Source organism: Schistocerca serialis, chromosome 5 (genome assembly GCF_023864345.2).
Source record: "Schistocerca serialis cubense isolate TAMUIC-IGC-003099 chromosome 5, iqSchSeri2.2, whole genome shotgun sequence".
Taxonomy (NCBI): domain Eukaryota; kingdom Metazoa; phylum Arthropoda; class Insecta; order Orthoptera; family Acrididae; genus Schistocerca; species Schistocerca serialis.
Genome location: NC_064642.1, coordinates 435,668,347 through 435,691,776, shown reverse-complemented (window position 1 = coordinate 435,691,776; position 23,430 = coordinate 435,668,347). Strand labels below are relative to the sequence as shown.

Below are 23,430 nucleotides of genomic sequence, written 5' to 3'. Positions count from 1 at the left end.
TACAGTGTCAGGTACTGTCATCCATCTCGTAACAAAGCGTGAACGTCAGCGTGAAATGTGCTGTAAACGCACTCATCCAGCGTCGTCGGATACTAACAGACGGTTAGAAACTAAAACATTTAATAGGATGTAAAGGACAGTAACCTCTTCAGATAAGGTTTTCGTAATATTGTCACAAATTTTTCATCTTACTTGCCAAGTCTTCCTTTATTTCTAAATGTTCGTAAATCAGAGTGTTAATCTTTCTACAGTTTCCTTACTTTAGATTCTGCTCGGTAGTCCTGATATAACTATATAAGAACTATCAAAAATTGTGAAGAGTGGCTTGTAGTGTTTTTGTTAGATTAATTACAGAACAGAAACTTTAGAGTAACATCTGGGAGAGATGGTAGTAGCTTATTTCTGGATTTCGGTAATTCAGTTAAAACAATCTCGAAGTCTCTGTTGTACTCGCTTTTTACGAATTATTATCTCGCTGATACTGGTAATAAATGACACACAGGGGTAGTATCTAGTGTAGTCACATGAGAACAACTAGAACAGTTGTTCGCTTTCAAAAGTTAGACGCAACAGCTCGCGCTGAATTGTCGCGGGTTGGCGGAAAATCTAGTGATTAGAAATCGTGCACTCACAAACCGACAGGTACATTTCATTAGCACTTACACCATCTCTGGACGAATATTTTCTGACAACTGCGTACTTTCGGTGGATGATTCATGGCGAGTTGCCTAACACTTCTAGTTTACAGCTACAATTTTTCAATTATATAACCTTCAGAGTGCACTACGTGAACAAGCTTTTCTGTGTCACGTTTGAAAGATAAGTTGGGAAGTGGCTCACCTGTAAATGGGTGTTGCCTCTTCCTTGAACCAGATGACCAGCGTGAAAGAGTCATTGTCAGCTGGTGGTGAGATGTCGCACGGTAACCGTGCCGTACCCCCCAGCACTGCCTCCACAATCGGGTAGTTTCCCACTGTAAAGAAACACAAACACATGGTTAACAACACTATAGACAACAGTAATACAGTATTTGAGGAACTTTGCAGTGCTAGAAAACCTAAGAAATTACTAAAATGTTTCACTTCAACGTTGCGACAATGATGTCAGGAATAGAGTTACTTGATTTGTATAGCTAACGTGTAGCATTCATAAAAGGCATTCTATTTCTCTGAAGTAGACGCACTCACTAGCAATTAAATTAGAGGCAAACGTTTAGTACATTGGCTCAGTCAAATGAGTCCTTCCATGAACTCCACGGGGTAGTGACAGTGTCGGGGAGCCAGTCTAAAGCGCGAGCACTTAATTGATTGATTTCGGGAAACTGTTTCGTGCTTGGTCCGAGGCCAGCAATTTTAGACAGATGGCTTCCCATTTGTGATAGGTATTTCAAAGGATGTCAGAGAGGGGCTATACGATGGAGTGCAATCGCACCCCTCCCCTTACGCATTCTTGAGTTCTTAAGATCATTCTGATATAATTTGAGAGCAGTAGATTGTGTATCGACTTCCTCAGTTAGTACCAATAAAACTGAGGAAGCAGGGCGGCTGTTATATGTAATGCGGTTATCAGTTTCTCAGCCTGCAAGCCACTAAGTACCTCCATTCCTGAAGATCCTCATGCAACAATCATCAGATTCCAAAAGTATATAAAGAAGATATTAAATGATAAAATACAGACTTTATCGAAAAACTGCAAGCTATCAAATGCATCAACGTGCCAGTCACAACGCTGTAGTACATTTGCATTTGTTATCGAATTTACTGTGTGGCACATGTCCGGTTTAGTTGATGCTTAAAAATGTAAGCAAATACCAATACTAGGCTCTCCCAATGATTCAAAAAGAGTCATAAATTATATCCGTCGAAAATTTTGTCTCTTGTGTGCATTTTTAAAATTAAAACACACTCAAACTAAATTCTACGTCTACATTTATACTCCGCAAGCCACCCAACTGTGTGTGGCAGACGGCACTTTACGTGCCGTTGTCATTACCTCCCTTTCTTGTTCCAGTCGCGTATGGTTCGCGGGAAGAACGACTGCCCGAAAGCCTCCGTGAGATCTCGAATCTCTCTAATTTTACATTCGTGATTTCCTCGAGAGGTATAAGTAGGGGAAGCAATATATTCGATACCTCATCCAGAAACGCACCCTCTCGAAACCTGGCGAGCAATCTACACCGCGATGCAGAGCGCCTCTCTGGCAAAGTCTGCCAATTGAGTTTGCTAAACATCTCAGTAACGTTATCACGCTTACCAAATAACCCTGTGACGAAACGCGCCGCTCTTATTTGGGTCTTCTCTATCTCCTCTGTCAACGCGACCTGGTACGGATCCCAGACTGTTGAGTAATACCCAAGTATAGGTCGAACGAGTATTTTGTAAGCCACATCCATTGTTGATGGACTACATTTTCTAAAGACTTTCCCAATGAATCTCAACCTGGTACCCGCCTAACCAACAATTAATTTTATATGATCATTTCACTTCACATCGTTCCGTACGCATACTCCCAGATAATTTACAGAAGTCACTGCTACCAGTATTTGTTCCGCTATCACATAGTCATATAATAAAGGATCCTTCTTTCTATGTATTCGCAATACAATACATTTGTCAATGTTAAGGGTCATTTGCCACTCCCTGCACCAAGTGCCTATCCGTTGCAGATCTTCCTGCATTTCGATGCAATTTTATAAAGCCGCATGGAACTTCCGACACTATCTACTAGGTCATTTATATATATTGTGAAAAACAATGGTCCCATAACACTCCCCTGTGGCACGCCAGAAGTTACTTTAACATCTGTAGACGTCTCTCCATTGAGAGCAACATGCTGTGTTCTGTTTGCTAAAAACTCTTCAATTCAGCCACACAGCTGGTCTGATATTCCGTAGGCTCTTACTTTGTTTATCAGGCGATAGTGCGGAACTGTATCGAAAGCCTTCCGGAAGTCAAAGAAACTGGCTTCTACCTGGGAGCCTGTATCTAATATTTTCCGGGTCTCATGAACAAATAAAGCGAGTTGGGTCTCACACGATCGCTGTTTCCGGAATCCATATTGATGTACAATTACTCGTACATATATTTCTCAAGAGCATAAGATGAAACATGTAGAGGGTATATATAGAGTGCTTTAAAATTTCCCTTACGAACCTCTATAACTTGTAGAGTGGAGTGAGTAGACAGTACTTTGAACTGGTACCCATGTTCGGAAATGTGCCGCTCGCATGCTACAGACGTCTGAAAATATGTTTTCTAGGTAGATGTACAACAGGATAGACACGGTGGAAGTTGAGTGTGCGGGTGCTTACGTCGGATCAGCTGATGTTATTTGGTTGGAGCCTCATCCGCCTGTCTGTGAGTCTTTCACATTTTCAGAATACATAGGCGTGATCCTTCTGCACGGGGAAGCTCATGGTAGCGGAAGAACTACTTGTCGCCTTTACCAAGATCCCTATCCGCAACATCCGACTCCATCGCATACCCTTTTCGCTACAGATACGCAACGTTTCGAGAAAGTGGTAGGTTCACCGTCAGCAATCGTGACTGTGGTGCTCCAAAGAGACGCCGCACGCCCAGATAGGAAGAGGCAGTGCTGCCTCACGTTGAAAGGAACCTGTCAAAGAGTACACCAGTACGATTTCATTGGTCATTAATGAGTGGAGCTGTAAAACAAGTAACGTTGTGGATCACAACTAATAAATTGCTTGTAAAAGTGGTAGCGTTACCAGCATATTTTCAAATGGTTGTAGCAGAGAAACGGTGCATTTCTGGTCATAGGTTCCAATTCAAAATGTTATCTCCTGAATCCCCTCTATAAATCCTAGCAGGTAGTAAGAGGAATTTTAGAGCACGATTAAGAATGAACGAATTATTTTTCTTATGTTTTAAATGGTAACATATGAAGTATGTTGTACGATGAAATAATCATGGAGTATTTCTATCGGAGTTATATGGTCCACGTTAGAGAAAAGCTTAATGTATATGTAACAGGAATATCTAGCTGCTAGTGATAAGAAATAAAACTTTCATATAGGCTCAGTCCTAAGAACAAAAGCTAGCAGACTTCGTTTGATTGGTAGAATATTAGGAAGATTTAATAAGCCTGCGAATGAGCTTAAAAAACGCTCTTACGGCCAATCCCGTCTGTGGGAACCATATCTTATAGGACTAAGAGGGAATATTCAATTTTTATATATAAAGGGCAAAACGAATGGCTACAAATTTGTTTGTCCCATGGCCGGAAAATCTGAAATGGTAGTCGCTGGGATACAAAACCCAAATGTCTGTAAAAGTCTAGCTACGATGTTTCAGGAACTATTTTTAAGTGAGGAGTCTAGAAATATAGTACTGCCCCAATTACTCCCATATGTATCCCGGAAGCAAGGTTAAACTTAAGACACTTCATACGTAAACGGAATCGAAGAAACTCTAGTGGTTACTACAGGGTTGGACAAACAGAAGTGGCCTGAAGAACAGAGTTCCAGGGTATGAAGAAACATAGAGGAAAGGAAATACACTACTAACGTGACTATAGCCGATGTAGAAAGTGAGCGCTATTTATCTCTTGGCACTTTTGGGTCATGGTCTGAAAGTTTCTGAAGCTGGATAGAAGCTGGACTGATTTAATTGCAGCATCCTCATCCGAAATATTCTGCTGCAGTTCTTGAAGACTATGAGGGTTGTTGCGGTACGGCCTCGAGTGGACGGATCCCCAGACAAAGTAATCGCTCACTGACACATCATGTGACCTCTACGAGCGGAGTGAATTCTGCTAACAACTCTGTGAGGCGTGAAGATCGTGTAAATGTGCCTCAGGCTCCGGCTGGCTCGTTACCCCATGCTGTTGCAAGTAACAGCAGGTCTTTTGCTCCGCCGGGCCACTTTCATTTGCCCTACCTTGTAGAATGGGAGGTACCCCCTGCCATACACTTCACAGGCGCTTGCACAGGCTAAATGTAGATGTAGATGTCCTTCATGTTGACACAATCGTCAGTTACTCTAGAGGTGGAAAGGGCGGTGAAGGGGAGTGGCAGGGGGGGGGGGGGGGCGAAATCTGTGTGCCACTTCTCTGTGAATCGCGTAAACTTTGTTACGTGTATTGTCGTAATTCAACTCTTTGTGCATTGTATTGCGTGACGTGTAGATTGGGGATCTGCCCAGTGTGTGATTTAACCACTTGGGAATAGCTTTTATTGTGTATGACATTGACCTTTTGTAAGTTCTAAGAGATGGTCTGATTATTGCAGTGACTGAAACGTCGTAGTATTATGTGACATCGCTTTTTTTTTAAACATTCTGAACTTTGCCGATGATATTGTAAATTTGACAGAGGCAGCAAAGGACTTGGAAGAGTAGCTGAACGGAATGCACATTGTCTTGAAAGGCGGATATAAGGTGAAAATCAACAAGAACAAAAGAAAGATAATGGAAGGTAGACGAAATAAGTCAGGCGATGCTAACGGAATTAAATTAGGAGACGAGACACTTTAAGTAGTACAAGTGTTTAGCTATTTGGGCAGCATGATATCGTAGTAGAGGGGACATAAAACGTAGACTGTCAATGGCAAGAAAAGAATTTATGAAGAAGAGAAATTTGTTAACATCGAATAAAGATTTAAGTGTTAGGAAGTCTGTTCTGAAAGTATTTGGTTGGTTGGTTGTTTGGGGGAAGAGACCAAACAGCGAGGTCATCGGTCTCATAGGATTAGGGAAGGATGGGGATGGAAGTCGGCCGTGCCCTTTCAAAGGAACCATCCCGACATTTGCCTGGAGCGGTTTAGGGAAATCACGGAAAACCTAACTCAGGATGGCCGGACGCGGGATTGAACCGTCGTCCTTCCGAATGCGAGTCCAGTGTGCTATCCACTGCGCCACCTCGCTCAGTGTGAAAGTATTTCTCTGGAGTATAGCCTTGTATAAAAAAGAAACATGGATGATGAACAATTAAGGCAAAAGGAAAGCTTTCTAAACATGGTGCTACAGCAAAATGTTGAAGATTAAATGGGTAGATCACCTATCTATTGCGGAAGTACTAAATATAATTGGGGAGACAAGAAATGTGAGGCACAACTTGACCAAAAGAAGGGAACGATTGATAGGACACACTCTGAGACGTCAATGGATCATTGATTTAGTAGTGGAGGGAATTGTGGAGAGTAAAAATCGTCGAAGGAGACCAAGACAAGAGTACGATAAGCAAATTCAAAAGGATGTAGGATACGCTAGTTAGGAATGGTTCAAATGGCTCTGAGCACTATGGGACTTAGCTGCTGTGGTCATCAGTCCCCTAGAACTTAGAACTACTTAAACCTAACTAACCTAAGGACATCACACACATCCATGCCCGAGGCAGGATTCGAACCTGCGACCGTAGCGGTCACGCGGTTCCAGACTGTAGCGCCTAGAACCGCTCGGCCACTCCGGCCGGCGATAGTTAGGAGATGAAGAGGCTCACACAGGATAGGGTAGAATGGAGAGCTGCATCAAATCAGTCTTCGGACAGACCACAGCAACAACAGGCAGCTTCATACGCAAAAATAGCCTTAAAACCACACTCCGCTTGGTCGCTGTGCTATGTCCACGGTTGTTAGTCTCTGCGTGGATTTAATCCGTCTTGACTCACCGCCCAACTAGTGCACTGAGTGTTAAGAACCATACAAACAAGTACTTTCAATATTCAAAGGAAAAGACACGCACATCCAACATAAAGGTGACGACGTATCTCGGGGTCTACGGTGTGTTACCGATCGGTCGTTCACACGTCCATTGACACAATTTTCCTGGGCCGGCCAGACGGTACGTTTGAAGTCTTTTTGTGATCAGACAGACGCGGGGTCAGCCGGCGTCCGGGTCGTACGTGTGCCGCCCCGCCAGGCCGCACCGTGAGCTTCCCCCCGTGTCTCCCCCACTACGTCTGTCCGCTTCTGGCCCCGCGCGCAGCCACCGCCGCCACTACGAGCGTGTAATTGCCCGTGGGACGGCGCCGAGGAATGCTGGGGTCGCTCGCGTCGCAGTCTTCCACCGCCAACTGGGGACAATTAGGTCAACAGGCGGCTGCCCCGCCGCTGCCACTGACGGCAAGACGCGGAGGTCCTGGTCCGTTCTATCCGCCACTTCTCTCCTCCCGTGAGGTGTTGCGACCATGTCACACACAGATTGCGACAACAGTGTCTGGACACCTATTATAGGACTTTAACGTTGGATGTGATCACCCTTCGAATTTATGACGAACACTTTCAAATGATGTGCCTGAATTTCGGTGGAGGAATGGCAACGTCAAGAACCGAAATCAGGGAAGGTACTGTTGGTAAATGCTGGGGCTCTGGAGCGAAGTCAACTTTTTTTTTTATGTCTTCTGGTTGCTTTGCTGCGACCCGCCACGAATTACTCTCCTATGCCAACCTCTCCATCTCAGACTAGCATTTGCAACCTGCATCCTCAATTATTTGCTGGACGCATTCCAGTCTCTGTCTTCTTCTGCAGATTTTGCCCTCTACAGTTCCTTCTAGTACCATTCACTGGTGTCTTAACAGATGTCCTATCATCCTGTCCCTTCTTCATGACACTGTTTCCCACATATTCCTTTCCTCTCCGATGCGGCGCAGAACATCCTCATTCTTTACCTTATCAGTTCGCCTGATTTTCTGTATTTCTCTGTAGCACCACATCTCAAATGCTTCGATTCTCTCCTGTTACGGTTCCCCACTGTCCATTTTTCGCTACTAATCAATGTTGTGCTCGAGACATAGTCTCAGAAAATTATTTCGCAAATTAAGGCTTCTGTTTGATACTAACAGACTTCTTTCGACCCTTTTTGCTAGTGCTAGTCTGTTTTTGATATCTTCCTTGGTCCATCTGTCATTGGTTATTTCGCTGCTTAGGAAACAGATATCCTCAACTTCATCTACTTCGTGCTCTTCGATCCTAATGTTAGGTTTCTCGTTGTTCTCACTTCCGCTACTTATTGCTTTCATCTTTCTTCGATTTACTCTCAGTTCATATTCCGTACTCATTAGACCATTCCACTCAGCAGATCCTGTAACTCTTCTTACTCAGGACAGCAATGTCATAAGCGAATAATATAATTGATATCCTTTCACCTTGAATTTAAAGCCAACTCTTGAACCTGTCTTTAATTTCCATCACTGTTTGTTGGATATACGGCCGGCCGCGGTGGCCGTGCGGTTCTAGGCGCTTCAGTCCGGAACCGCGAGACTGTTACGGTCGCAGGTTCCAATTCTGCCTCGGGCATGGATGTGTGTGATGTCCTTAGGTTAGTTAGGTTTAAGTAGTTCTAAGTTCTAGGGGACTGAAGCCCTCAGATGTTAAGTCCCATAGTGCTCAGAGCCATTTGAACCACTTTTTCTTGTACACATTGTATATTATCCGTCTTTCCCTATACATTACTCCTATTTTCGACGTTGTAACTCTTGCCAAAGGTGTTCCGCTACGTTTAGGTAGATATTCTTGGCAACCTACTCAGTTTCAGGAATATTGTCGTTCACAAACCATTGTGTCACAGATCCCCGTTATGCCACGGTGCAGTGTCACGTCGATTAAAAGAATCATTATCTCTGAAGTGTTCCCTTTTAGTATGCAGTACGCAAAAATGTGCTCGGAAGAGTCTTATTTCATATTGTTCCCATCGTCCGGCCGAAAGAGGGAAGCATAGCGTTTGGTGACGGTTTCAACCGCCAAATCATGATTACTCTGCAGGGGCACATTTGACAATTTTGATCATTCTGGGTGATCACCCCATTTGATGGTACAATGACTGATGATTTTCGCTGATCAGGTCCATCTCATGATACAATGTTTCTTCCCGAATGAATGCTGTCATCCAAGAAGATAGGGCGTATGTCCACACTGCTCACGTCGTTCACGAATGGTTTTGTGAGCACTAAGATGAAGTGTCCCATCTCCCATGGCCACCAAAGTCAGCAGATCTCATTATTATCCCGCGGATTGAGTGTTTGTGATGTCCTCACAATTTCATCATCATCATTCATGACTGTGGCTACATTGGACTGTGAAAAAATTGGACTGTGTAAAATTTGGGACTTTGTACGGTCGCTGATGACCGTGCAATTGAGCGCCCCACAAACCGAACATCATCATCATCATCATCATCATCTCATTATTATTGGCCCTTTGTCGTCTACTTTGGTAAGAAAGGCGTGCGATCGTTATTCACCTCCTTTATCATTGGCTAAGCTTGCCACTGTTCTTCAGGAAGAATGATATAATTCCTTTGATATCCGTACAGAACTTGTATTCGTCCGTTCCAAGACGACTGGTAGCTGTTTTGAATGCCAACTGTTTCGCCACACCATATCATGCATGGTAATATGTTGCGTTTATTCCATATTTTTGGGATCCTGTGTATGATAGTGTCGCATGCAGAGTGAGCTTCCCTTAACTTCATCAGCTTTCGGTAGGGACGAGCTCTGTATACTCGCTTTAAACTTGGGAGAGTGTCCTATGAAATCATCACCGACTCTCCCTTTCAGTGTCCTGAGAGAGTCGACTCGCCTTGCCTAATTAACCGAAAACCCATCACTTGAGTCTATTGTCGGGTACAAATGGACGACAACGAATATTTTGTTCACCTTTATCAGTGGTTTTGAATTCACATTGCTTGTTTTCCTTGTGTATATCAAGAGGGGGGAGGGGGGAAGGGGCTGTGGCTAGTGGACGGGCAATAGGCCATACCCTACCACGAACTTCGTTGAATCCAGGTTAACATGCTAGCCCCCCATGAAGATATGGAATACGGCCAAGAAAAATAAGAAGGTTCTCTTATATCCTGGGGAATATATTGTCACAAAAAATTTTAATATCACTAACAAATACAAAATAATGTCCACCACTGTCACAATCATTTGGGAAATTTTAATCGCTTTACTCTCAATAATTTGCACGACAGGTGGTTGAAATTACAGAGAATCTGAAGGGAAAGTGACGCACAATAGCCTGAGAAATATTATGTAACCAAGAGATTTTCGCGGCGACTTACAGCAATGTAAGTCTGATCTGGTGTGTAAACAGCTCAGGGCCAGGGAAGGGACGCCGCAAACAAAGCCCACTTTAATTATCTGGACACAAAGCAGTTTCGAATCGATCTCTCCGCTGTGTCGGCTCTTAATAAACTCGAGGCAAGCCAGCGTTAGTCCGACTCCAACCACGGTAAGAAAAGCAGTTCATGCACAAAATCATGCTGCATTTTTCTTGTTTCGTATTTCTTAGAATAAACGTTTTCCGTTTGGAACCTCTTCATCTTGTAATTATTTACATTGAAGGCTTAATAATTGGATTCCTATTACCAAAGAGCCCCCAGTTTTAATTATAAGCTGTACTTCCTTTTAAAGAAAAAAAACTATTCAGAAGCCTTCTCACATTATTAAAGAACTTGTAAGAAGTAGACCATAGTGTGGTGAGCAGCGGCGTACATGAATGGTAAATTATACTGAGGCGTCTCTCTTAGATGCTGGTTGCTTACATGTCGTTCACATGTAGTAGACTGTAATTAATATTTCCCATAAGAATGAAGCTAGCTGGTACAAAAATCTTGGTTTATCTAATTTTTGCAGCTTATGTAGAAGTAAAATCATAACTCACTACGAGTTTTACCGGCTCGATTACTTAACGGTTTTAACTGTGGAATAAATTTTTTTTAATGGAAGGATTACTTTCGCTTTGCAATGAGCAAATGATTGTTCTCAGTGACCTTCCAAAACAGTATTAATTTGTTATAAACCCTAAACCCACCCTGTAGTACATCAGGAAATATTTTCCAGTCCTCTGTTATATATTCAACGTTGTCCTTAAAAGTCAGTCACTATGGAGCGTCATGTTAATTCAAGTATTTTTCTTTAATTTGCAGAATTTTAGTTGGATCTAGTAACTAGACAAATTCTTTCTAGAATACTGCCTACTGATTGCCATGTAATTAAACAATACCGAAGTATATCATTACGGAGCTTGTCATTGTTTATTTCTTCTAGGAAGTGTTTCAACTATCGGTGTATTTTGGTATATGAACTGTTGTTGTGGACAGTTTTACAGCTGCCCGCGTAACACATGTATAATGAAATTACTAGGCGTTTACAGCGACCTAAGGCGACAAGAAGGTTGCATAAACAAGTCGATAAGAGCCGCACTAGGGTAAGACGCGTGACGCATGCAGTTCCCGGACCGATTTGCCGCCAACACTGCTGCATACTAATAACCGTTTCAAATCTCCGAATTCCACAATTTTTTATCTTAATAAAATTGTCAAAAAAGTGCATAAATGAAAGTACAGCATTGTGGAAGGATAAATTTGTGACATTTCCATGTGTTGGAAGAGTGATAACAGTATATTCTTTTCCATCTATAACCACTGGCGTCCGCAGCTTGTGGTCTAGCGTTGCTACCACTGGATTAAGGGGTCCCGGATTCGATTCCTGGCTGGGTTAGAGATTTTCTCTGCTCGAGGATTGGGTGTTTGTGACGTCCTCATCATTCCATCATCATTCGTGAAGGTTGTTAGACTAGAATGTACAGATTGGAAATCTGAGATATACGTCCCGGTCTCCCTATTATCCCTGTTCATCTTCCCCTCCTCCTTTCTTTGTCCACCTCCTCCTCCTCCTTCGCTCCTTCTCTCTGATTCACCTCCTACCCCTCTCTCTGTCCATCTTTCCAGGTATTGTATATTTTGTTATCTTTGTGTATAGTTACTGACAAATTAAAGAGAGAGACATTTTCTAAATTCTCTTATTAGACACGTTACGTAATACAGGAACATAGTTGTAATTAAACGAGGTCTTAAGGGAAGTTCGGTCAAGAACATGCATTGCCTAATACCTAGCACTACACATTTTGCTGTGTTGGTTAAACTTGGCGGAGAACTGGTGTTACTTAGTATAACTTCAATCCAGTGATTCTAAGCAAAAGCATAAGTCCTTGTTACTGATCTAAGACTTTCTCTCTTAGCTTGTTTTATAAACAGGGGAAAATTCTTACACACTTAAATATCGCTCATTTTAACCACTCGCTGCAGTTTAATTTAGTGCAGCAACTATAACTGTAAATGATGGTGCTCCCTTGCCCAAGCCACTGTTTCTCTGTCATCTCTTAGGATCAAACTACTATTTTGTCAACTAGTGAGCTTTCGGGCCAGGATGATCACCACTGCGCAGGGGTATTCAGGCGTGCCTGTGGCTCGATGAGAACAGCAGATAAAACAAAAAAAAATTATTTTAAGTAACGGCAATATGCTCACATGTTTCTAATGTTGTACTATAGCTGACATTTCGTCGTGAGAGATCAGCACATATATTAGAATTTAAAACAATTTTCATTTATTCTTCAGTCTCAGTTGATCATTTTAAATGTATGACAAGTTTCCATCACTCTCGATCATCTTCAGACCTATGTAGTGGCGTCAGCAGCCCTCCCTGTCTGTGTTACAATCTCGTATGAGAGTACTCTGTCACGAAATTCTGACATAGACACGACGGTTTGCTGATGTCACCATATATATCTGTAACTGATCCAGAGAGACCATGTAAAATAGCAGTCTTGTGTTGTTACTCTCCTACGACCCACTCGTTGCCTAAGTAGCCTGACTGACTTATTATGTACCAACTGATATGGCGAGTTCTGAGGGTTTAAAATTATTGTTGAAGTTTCCACAACCTCTATTTGGTGCTTTTCGGTCAGTCAGCTACGGAGGGTGAATCTCTGACAAAAGCTGGCCAGTCGTCAGAAAAACTACTTAATAACGGCCGTTGGACGAAGATCCCGAGGTGTGCGACAGCACGCAACTCATTCCCCTACTTTTCCGTGCACGGTAACATTTTCTTGTACTCGTAATTTAGGTGAGATCAGTCGTTCCTTTTACCATTGATTGGGGTGAGTCCGCATGCATAACTCGAATGTGATGTTTAAATGCGGCGACACCGAATGGATAGATATTCCACAGTGAACTAATAAACACATTCAAGTCATTGCTCCGTACATACTATCTTATGAAATAGTAGGCTTCAACATGTATACGGGGTGTTACAAAAAGGTACGTCCAAACTTTCAGGAAACATTCCTCCTGCACATTTCAGTCGAAGTGTTCGTACGCTTCTCAACTACAGATTCGGTGACCGATGGATTGGTAGAGGCGGACCAATTCCATGGCCTCCACGCTCTCCTGACCTCAATCCTCTTGACTTTCATTTATGGGGACATTTGAAAGCTCTTGTCTACGCAACCCCGGTAGCAAATGTACAGACTCTTCGTGCTCGTATTGTGGACGGCTGTGATACAATACGCCATTCTCCAGGTCTGGATCAGCGCATCAGAGATTCCATGCGACGGAGGGTGGATGCATGTATCGTCGGTAACGGAGGACATTTTGAACATTTCCTGTAACAAAGTGTTTGAAGTCACGCTGGTACGTTCTGTTGCTGTGTGTTTCCATTCCATGATTAATGTGATTTCCAGAGAAGTAATAAAATGAGCTCTAACATGGAAAGTAAGCGTTTCCGGACGCATGTCCACATAACAAATTTTCTATCTTTGTGTGTGAGGAATGTTTCTTGAAAGTTTGGCCGTACCTTTTTGTAACACCCTGTATAACTATATACAAGTAATCTGAACAACACTATTTAATTACAGAGTAGCGCTGCTATCAGTACCCAACCGACGAGTTCTAGTTCATGTTCATGTTCATGTTCAGATGCATGTTTGTAGTTGTGTTCACTAGCTGTGGTGTCTTTTTGCCCCCTTGCGGTGACAGCTCCCTGCGGTTGTCGTGCCCTGCAGCAAAACACGATGTGAGAAAAGGTTTATTTACCTGCAACTCTAGCTGATATGAATGTAAACAATAACAATAAATGTGTATCTACATACGCTATGTGTATAAATAAATAACATTATAAACAGCGACTGGATGTTGTCTTCTCTGCAGGAGTCAACAAGTATTTTACATCTTCATCGACTACATCTGCGTAGATACTCCGCGAGCCACCGTACAGTGCGTGGTGGAGGGTGCCATGTACACCTACTGCTCGCTCCCTCTCCTGTTCCACTCACAAATAGAGCGAGGAAAAATCAGCTGTCTATATGCCTCTGTGTGAGCCCTAATTTCTCGAATCTTATCTTCTTGGTTTCCTACCACAGTTCTGACATGTTCGTTCCATTTTCTATCGCTTTGCAACATTACGCCCAGACATGTTAGCGACTGTGCCAAGCAGGAAACTAGTAATACTGTAGCCGAACATTACAGGTTTGTTCTTTCTACGCATCCGAATTAACCTACATTTATCCATGTTAAGAGCTACGCAATCACGGTTTCATAATGTCAGTTTCCTACAAAGTATGTCAATTTTGTGTTCAACTCCAATGTACTCAAAAAAGCAATGGTGATGGAGAAGGATCAGCTAACGGCTACATGAAAGAAATGTTCAGATATCATTAACGGAACAGATACCAGACAATCTCTGCTCATCACCACAGGATTAAAAAAATATTACACTGATTAAAGAAAATATTACATTCATACTATGGAGAAATATTTCGCCTAGGCTGTTTACTAAATGTTATTCAAAAATTTCCCTGCGTTTAATGAACTGAACAATCCAATTGATCAAACTGCGGTTAGTATTGACGGCAGTTTTGCTGTTAAATGCAAGTTCTTTGGATTGTAATGTTGTGATAGTAGCTAACACCAACAATATTTTGTAGGAAAGAGCATGTGCAAGGTCTGCCACGCAGAGATTTCGGGACTGCAGCCGGCCGTCGTAAACTTCACCCGACGATATTTCTACTGCACACCCGCCAGTCGTCAGGTGAGCCCTCGAAGAATGACGAAGATGACTGGCTTGTGTGCAGTCGAAATATTGTCGAGTGAAGTTTACGACGGCCGGCTGCAGTCCCGAAATCTTTGCGGACATTCAATTCACCGGGAAAACTTCGAATTTCATTTGCAAAAAATCGCTGGTGATGAGCTAGATACTGTACAGTTACTACGTTAATGAGAGATAAATATATTTCATGCAATCATTAGTCGATGATCTCCCATGTACATTATTTTCACTCTCAGTCTTATTTGATACTAACAGGGATCATTAGTGAACATGATCGATTTATCCGACATCAGCCATATCTAAGATCAAATCTGGATGCGCTGCCAGTTGTGGGGCGGCGGATGAGTTTGTAAAAATAAATTTGATTGATAAACACTTGCATGTAGAATCAGTTTCTAGCTTTTTGAATGTTGTTAATGCTGTCTTTCGCCGTTCTCAACACTGGCTCTCTATTTACTTCTTGGCACCCAGAAAGTGATTTAATAAAACATGGAGCCAGTATCTAGAGATCCTAGTGCCCACTTCAATTGAGATACCATTATAGCTGCAGCTTATAGCTCTGAGGAATTAGGATATTGTCCGGGATTTCTAATCAAAAACGGTTTTCCAAAATAGTTGAGTATATTCTGAAATTCACTGATAAAAAACACAAGTATCCCTACAACCTAACCAACAGAGCAGTTCAGAGTCTAATGCGCTGATGCAACTATAAATGTCCGAATTAAATGTTAAAAAGAATGCTCGCCATAATTTGATGAAAATATTTCATCAAACGCCACGCTAAATATTTGGTAGAATGTCTGTCCTGCGACGGCACGTGAAAACACGACAATACGCAAACTGAAGCTAGATAATGAAAATCATTCCAGAATTAACACTTCACATAAAATGTTTTCATGGTTCCGCGTATCTCTAGTAACTTAATACGGCACCCGAGGCTGTTTGTAGCAGATACACTGATGCGACGCGACTACCGACACAGATGGCGTGTCATTCAGCGTCTGGAGAGAACTGGGGCCTTTCTTCCTCGCGTAGCGTCCTTACATATAAAGCCGCGGTGCGGACGGCGAAGGGAACGCCTGATCTTTTCGGCTTTCTCGACTAGCCGCTGGGCTAGTAACGCACCACTTCAAGTTACATAATAATTTATAGCTTCTTTTGCTGATGGCCGAAGAAGCTCTTAATTTAAACGTGCATTCAGCACGCAGGTAAGTATTGATAATAAAATTTTGACGTGGCTAAGTTAAATATTTTGGGCGAGAGAATTAATTAAATTACACTGCACGCAGTAGATGAGCTCTGAACTGGCCCTTTTGAGATCCGCTATCGCTATAATTTTATAGGTATTCAAAAGAAACTTTACACATCTTCATAGTCATAGCGGACCTCCAACCTATTTAAATCTAAACATCCTAGCCTTATTTATTAGCCTACTTAATCTATCTTGCTTCCTTCAGTTTTGAGATGAAAACCAGAAAATCATGAATTTCCACTAAAGTCTTAATTTGTGAAATCCAAAGTACTATTTTTATTAAATCATTATGAAAGATGAATCTAAATATAAATTTTGAAGTCTCTAGCTCTTTTCTGTTGCGCCAATGATTTTTCCAGAAAAACGTCCAAATTTCGAAAATGGCTGAAGTTATCGAACTGATATTTAACACACATTAATTTAGTATTATTTCTGACATGCTAGAAAAGTTTTAGTTCATTTGCTTGATTTTTAAGGTATTGCGCAACATTTATGACGTCAGAGCTAGTTACAGCAGACTGGCTGGCACACAATGGAAACTGATGTGAATTTACAACAGCGTGAGTAGGCTGCTTCCCTACACAGTCTGTCACCTGATGCGACAAAATTGATCCCTGTCTCAAGAAATACCGTTCTTGAAATTGTGATTATTGCTTCGGTAGTACCAAGGAATTTATCTTTCCTTTTTCATAAAGCAAGTGTAATACACTGTAAAGTACTTCTTAAGACTGAAAGGTAGAAATTCTTGCAATTGTGACGGCACCACGTAATTTGGATATGCGGTATCCCTGTCGACATTTGGTTTCACCATTCGTGGCTGTAAATACTGATAAATATTGCGCTGTACGCTATAATCCGTCCGAATATGATGTACGTTTGTTTGCAGTTCCATTTATTGACACATATTCGTTTATTTTTTGATGTTGCAGGATTATGAAATGCGTTTTTAATGCTCTGTCGTCATTAATCCCGTTGATGGAACATTTTATCTGCACCACTGAAACAAAACGGCATCCCATCGTGGAAAAGGTTGTGTTTTCGTAAATCGGCTGCCGCAAGAATAAAAAAAAGCGGCATGGTCCCTCGAGGAACCGACGCATTCAAACTTTATATTGCCAGATTTATTCCACGAGAGCTTTTAAAATGTCAGCCCTGAATTTCCGGGCAGATTTAAGAATCGATCTTGTTTTATCCATAATGAAATGGTTGCTGAAAGCTTACGTCAGTGAAAAGAGTGGTTTTGGTGTGACGGTCGTTCACTGCCAACAGTAAATATTGTTACGTAGAAGAAGGTGAAATTAGGTGAATGACAAACACTACCTTCACTTAACGAGGGTTTAGTCAGCACTTGCACACAAAATGCCATGGAGCGAAGTGCCTGCAACCAGAACCCATACGGTATATATACAGTTACAGAACATTCCTGTACAATGATTCTTGACGTTTGTGCATACTTCTACAATGTCATCGAACCGAGTATACAAATCAAAATTTTAGAGTGCACGTAAGTTTTGAACTCACCACCCTCCATGCAACAACCTCGTATCATAAACACTACACCACGGTCACTGTGCTACTCAGTTTCATCTGCGACTGTATTTTGAGACAACCAGACAGTTTCTTAATCATTTCTACGTCAGCATTATGTTCCTCCTAAGCCTCTAAGTTCTGCAATAGCAGTAACACGCGATTCAGTTTACCATACTTCCATCTGTCAGCTATCCGAGTCATAGGTTCAAATGGTTCAAATGGCTCTGAGCACTATGGGACTTAACATCTCAGGTCATCAGTCCCCTAGAACTTAGAACTACTTAAACCTAACTAATCTAAGGACATCACACACATCCATGCCCGAGGCAGGATTCGAACCTGCGACCGTAGCGGTCACGCTGTTCCAGACTGAAGCGCCTAGAACCGTTCGGCCACCAGCGGCCGGCCCGAGTCATAGGCTAATGCACTTGGTCACTTCAACAAACGTTGTTGCAACATGGACAATACAGTCATGCCATTTTCCTTGACTTCCGGAAGGCGTTCGATACAGTTCCGCACTGTCGCCTGATAACAAAGTAAGAGCCTACGGAATATCAGACCAGCTGTGTGGCAGGATTGAAGAGTTTTTAGCAAACAGAACACAGCATGTTGTCCTCAGTGTGAAACCTCCCCCTCACTGATCGTCCTTAATGTCAGTGGAAATTTTAAACCGCGTGTACCTAATGGAAATTTGGGAAAAGCAATCGTCACCGAAGTTAATCTGTCGGTAGAGGGAGGAAAGGATTACATCTGAATGAAAGGAAAAATGCAAATGAAACTGGTGGAAATTAATTTTTAAAAGTGGTAAAGTTAATAAAGAAAGTAAATGTGCGGCCATTACGTTAACAATTAACTAGCGGTAATTAGATATTTGAGATTAGGGGAAATTATGGTCGCCAGTCCTAAGGACAATTACTATAGTAACTGATAAAGAAAGATTATTGTTCAAATGGCTCTGAGCACTATGGGACTTGACATCTATGGTCAATCAGTCCCCTAGAACTTAGAACTACTTAAACCTCACTAACTTAAGGACATCACACAACACCCAGTCATCATGAGACAGAGAAAATCCCTGGCCCCGCCGGGAATCGAACTCGGGAACCCGGGCGTGGGAAGCGAGAACGCTACCGCACGACCACGAGCTGCGGACAGAAAGGTTATTACACATATAATTAGCACTAGAAGCGTGGCAACTGAAGGTTGACACGTGTAGAGTAAAAACTGAAAGTTTGTCAGAAGTAATAAATTTCGCAACACTCTGACTTAATTTAGCAAAAGAATTAGTAAAACCGGAAAATCGAAAGTTAATTTAGTGACTGAAGTTAATAGTGAGCTTTCTTTCTGAAGCACACCGAAATTCAGTAAAATACGGTTAGTCTTGGACTACCTCAACAATCATTTCAAAAGCTATTTGAATCTATGCAATTTAGAAATAAGAGATTTAACTTTGAACCTAAATTAAATGATTCTGAACAATTAACAATAGTAAAATTTAGTACATACCAAGCTGATCTGCAGTCACAGGTAAGCTAAAATACGGTAACAAAACTCGCACTCTTAATTTGTGCTTGTGTAATCTAAATTTTGTAGCCAGCTACGAATACCTTAACTGAACTTTGAAATCGAATGATGCTGGCGTTTGAGTTTCAACGACACTCGGGTTCATTCCGGATAAGGAAGGGACCTTGCTTGGTAATGCAATTGGGAACAAAGGTTCATGCTACGTTGCTGTAATTTAGTTATGAAAATGGAACAGTTTGAAAAGCTGTGGTCTGCCATACAGTTCTAAAACTTTACGTGCTTCCAGTCTTCCATGTTGGTTGATTGAAGGTTTGAAGCCGTCGATCGAGGAGGTGGCGACAGTCACTCATTGTCGGCCGTCGCTGTCGCAGAAGCTGGATCTTGGCGCGCCTTCTTCTCGACACGGTCACCAGGCGAAACGGGCTCTTGATGTGCGCCAGCTAATGCTTCCCGTCCGCGACACCGTGTCAGAAACTATAATAGCAAGTCGAGTGCAATTACATGCTGCCCAACCCCGAAAGCGCGGCAACTCGCGGGAGTGTCACACAACACACCTCCTCCACTGCACCACCCCAGCAAGACTCCCTCTCTGCCCGCGCTCCACGTGGCCGTGTTCACCCCACCAAAGTTCCTGAACACTTTGGTTCTCTACACGACCTATCGATGTATTCGTTCGATGGCATAGTTTTCCCTAGGGCAGACCCAGCGTATAAATACAAATAATATTCACAAAACAAACCAACATAAATGCATAAATATATATATACTAACAGTAAAACAATTACAATATATAAACTGAAACTTCCTGGCAGATTAAAACTGTGTGCCCGACCGAGACTCGAACTCGGGACCTTTGCCTTTCGCGGGCAAGTGCTCTACCAACTGAGCTACCGAAGCACGACTCACCAGGCGAAACGGGCTCTTGATGTGCGCCAGCTAATGCTTCCCGTCCGCGACACCGTGTCAGAAACTATAATAGCAAGTCGAGTGCAATTACATGCTGCCCAACCCCGAAAAATAGAAAATGGTTTAGCTATCCAAAAAATCAAAATTCTTAACGGTATCAAGAAATGTACTACTTCTGCCAGTACCTCGTCTCCTACCTTCCAAACTTTACAGAAGCTCGCAGGAGAGCTTCTGTAAAGTTTGGAAGGTAGGAGACGAGGTACTGGCAGAAGTAAGGCTGTGAGTACCGGGCGTGAGTCGTGCTTCGGTAGCACAGTTGGTAGAGCACTTGCCCGCGAAAGGCAAAGGTCCCGAGTTCGAGTCTCGGTCGGGCACACAGTTTTAATCTGCCAGGAAGTTTCATATCAGCGCACACTCCGCTGCAGAGTGAAAATCTCATTCTGGAAACATCCCCCAGGCTGTGGCTAAGCCATGTCTCCACAATATCCTTTCTTTCAGGAGTGCTAGTTCTGCAGGTTTGCAGGAGAGCTACTGTGAAGTTTGGAAGGTAGGAGACGAGGTACTGGCAGAAGTAAGGCTGTGAGTACCGGGCGTGAGTCGTGCTTCGGTAGCTCAGTTGGTAGAGCACTTGCCCGCGAAAGGCAAAGGTCCCGAGTTCGAGTCTCGGTCGGGCACACAGTTTTAATCTGGCAGGAAGTTTCATATCAGCGCACACTCCGCTGCAGAGTGAAAATCTCATTCTGGAAACAATATATAAAGACACAGAAATGTTTTATCTTCAGGTAACAAAATAAGGAAAAAAATGTGCAGTGCAATAGATGGAAGTAGGAGGATATGGATATCCGGCGTTACACGTGCCCCATATTGTCTGAGGATGTTCGTGTAACCAGAACAGACTCAGAAAATGTCCCAAAAAGGAATAAAAAACCAGCGGAAATGCATATGCTCAAAACGTCAAGAAATTTAGCATTATGCTAATTAACCATAAACCAATTTTTAGACCATAATAATTGAGTGGAGACAATCCTAATCTTATTCCACTCTGTCATCTTAGACAAAAGAAAACAGGTTGACAATGTATTAAAATTCATAGAAAACATAGAAAATGGTTTAGCTATCCAAAAAATCAAAATTCTTAACGGTATCAAGAAATGTACTACTATTTACAAAATTAATCGGAGTACATGGTCATAAAAACAGGTAGATCAAAATACGCAAATAAATAATTACATAGAATACACATTTTATATAACCTTTTCATAATTAATATTCTCGTCATGAGAGTGCACTTAACGCTAAACAAGAAAATAATATACAGCAGATCGACAAAAACATAAATATTGACAACAGAATTCTTTCACATCAGCTGTCCGGGAAGAAAAACAGCTCCGCCTTCCGTACCCGCAAGTACAAAGAATGCCGACAGCGGCACAAGAGCCGACAGCGGCTCCGCCTCGCCAGTATTGTTGCGCCCGCCTGTGCGGCACGCTTGATCTCTCTCGCCAGTGTAACGGCATTTCCAGAACGTCCGTTTCACTGAATTCTTTCGGAAAAACTCACTCCCAAGTAATCTCAAGGAGTCCATTAACACTATCACGGTGGATAACTCAACACTGTCCATCATCACACGCATGAACTAGCCTGAAGCTTAAAACAGCGTCTAAGTACAACGGCAATGATTAGTAAATCACATAGTCATGAAATCTTACAGCTAGTTACAAAATCATATTTACATTCCTTAATCTACTGTGACTCAGCTGAAAACTTAAACTAGCAGCTTGGATTTTTCAATTGATAAATAATCACTCTCTCTTAAATCATTTAGTAAAAATTAATTACTTATTAATTACAGCTTCTTTAATGTCCTCTTGGTCAGGCAAAAGCATGGGAATCTAGCAAATCGTTTAAATCTTACACTCTATATTTACATACTGTACAAATTACCCATTCTGTGGTATTAATCAATCCTAGGTTGGTACAAATTCAGGTCTACAATGTTCCGTATACCTAATAGTTTTCCAGAGCTTGGATACTCTAAGCAGTAAGCATTTGTGTGAGGTATACCAATGACTTTATATGGTCCATTATAAACAAATTTAAATTTAGAGATTTCATTGTCTATCTCGCTCGATTTCTCATGAGCTTTAACAAGTACTAAGTCTCCGATTGCAAACTTAACAAAACGCGCTTTTAAGTAGTTCTAAGTTTTAGGGGACTGATGACCTAAGATGTTAAGTCCCATAGTGCTCAGAGCCATTTGAACCATTTTTTTTCTGCCGGTTAGGGCCAGAACTTTCCGTCACTACTTCAACATACAACTCCTGCGGGACGAAACACGACGAATCTAGCTCGTGCTCCCCATTAACATCAACTATTTCTGGTAAAGTCCGCCGGTTATGGCCAGAACTTTCTACCACTTCACAAACACTACCTTCCTGCGGGGCGTGACGCGGAAAATCCTGCCCGCGCTCCCCATAAACACTTCTCCCGTACAGGCCCCTATAATCTCTTAGTTCGTCGTATAAGCGACCGAACTGCCTTAACCAGACCTCATCCCTCTCTGCATCCCCTCGCTCGATGACGGACGTGTTATCCGACATCTGATCTTCTCTCAACACTTGTTGTTACCACGGACTCTACCACTGTCGAGATTATTGCACCAATTGTCCTAGTCCTCAACTCTTTCCAAGAAATCATTGATTGTCTTGTAATTGCTTCCTACGTAGCGTTTTGTATCAACTGGAAGCTTCTTGTAGAGTTCCCAGACTATTTCGGATTCGGTGCGGCGATCACGCAAATATTCCAACTTGCGGATCCAGCCCTCACAAAACTCCTTCATCGAGCCGCGCGAATTCGCATCGAAAGGCCTCGATACGACAAATTCGCGCCAGACATTTTGCTGTTTTTGCTCTGACCAGTATTCAGCCAGAAACAAATTTTGAAACTCGTCAAAGGTCAGGTTCGTAATGTTGAGGTTTAAGCCCCAACGCTTGGCATCACCAGCCAACACATCAATAACCACATTAATTTTTCTCTCATTAGTCCATGATCTGGGTAAAACTCTTTCACAATTTTTAATGAAATACGTCGGGTGTATACCGCCTTTTCTCAAGGGGTCGAACCGCTCCTCTTTCGTCAACAATTCCGAACTATGCGCTCAGATTGGCACACAGCTCTGTTTTTCGTCAAGTTTCTTTTCAAATTCCGACACTCTCGTAATTACTTGGCAAATGGTTGTCGCAAGCGTTTCTACTTCCCTTTTTCTCTCTTCGCAGGTATTAGCCTGCTTCGTCACTTTAGTATCTACTTCGGATACTAAAGCCTTTAAAGTTTCCAATTTCTTTTGATTCTCTTTTTTCACTAATTGAATTTG

At 42.3% G+C, this 23,430-nt stretch overlaps 1 protein-coding gene across 1 annotated transcript in view; it reads right to left on the bottom strand.

The window, feature by feature from the left end:
* Positions 1-23,430, bottom strand: part of LOC126481983 (nephrin-like) — an 881,063-nt gene that overhangs the window by 492,198 nt on the left and 365,435 nt on the right. Inside the window, exon 2 of the mRNA XM_050105948.1 lies at positions 841-973. Coding sequence (XP_049961905.1) covers positions 841-973 — 133 coding nt within the window. The remainder of the gene's footprint in view (positions 1-840; positions 974-23,430) is intronic.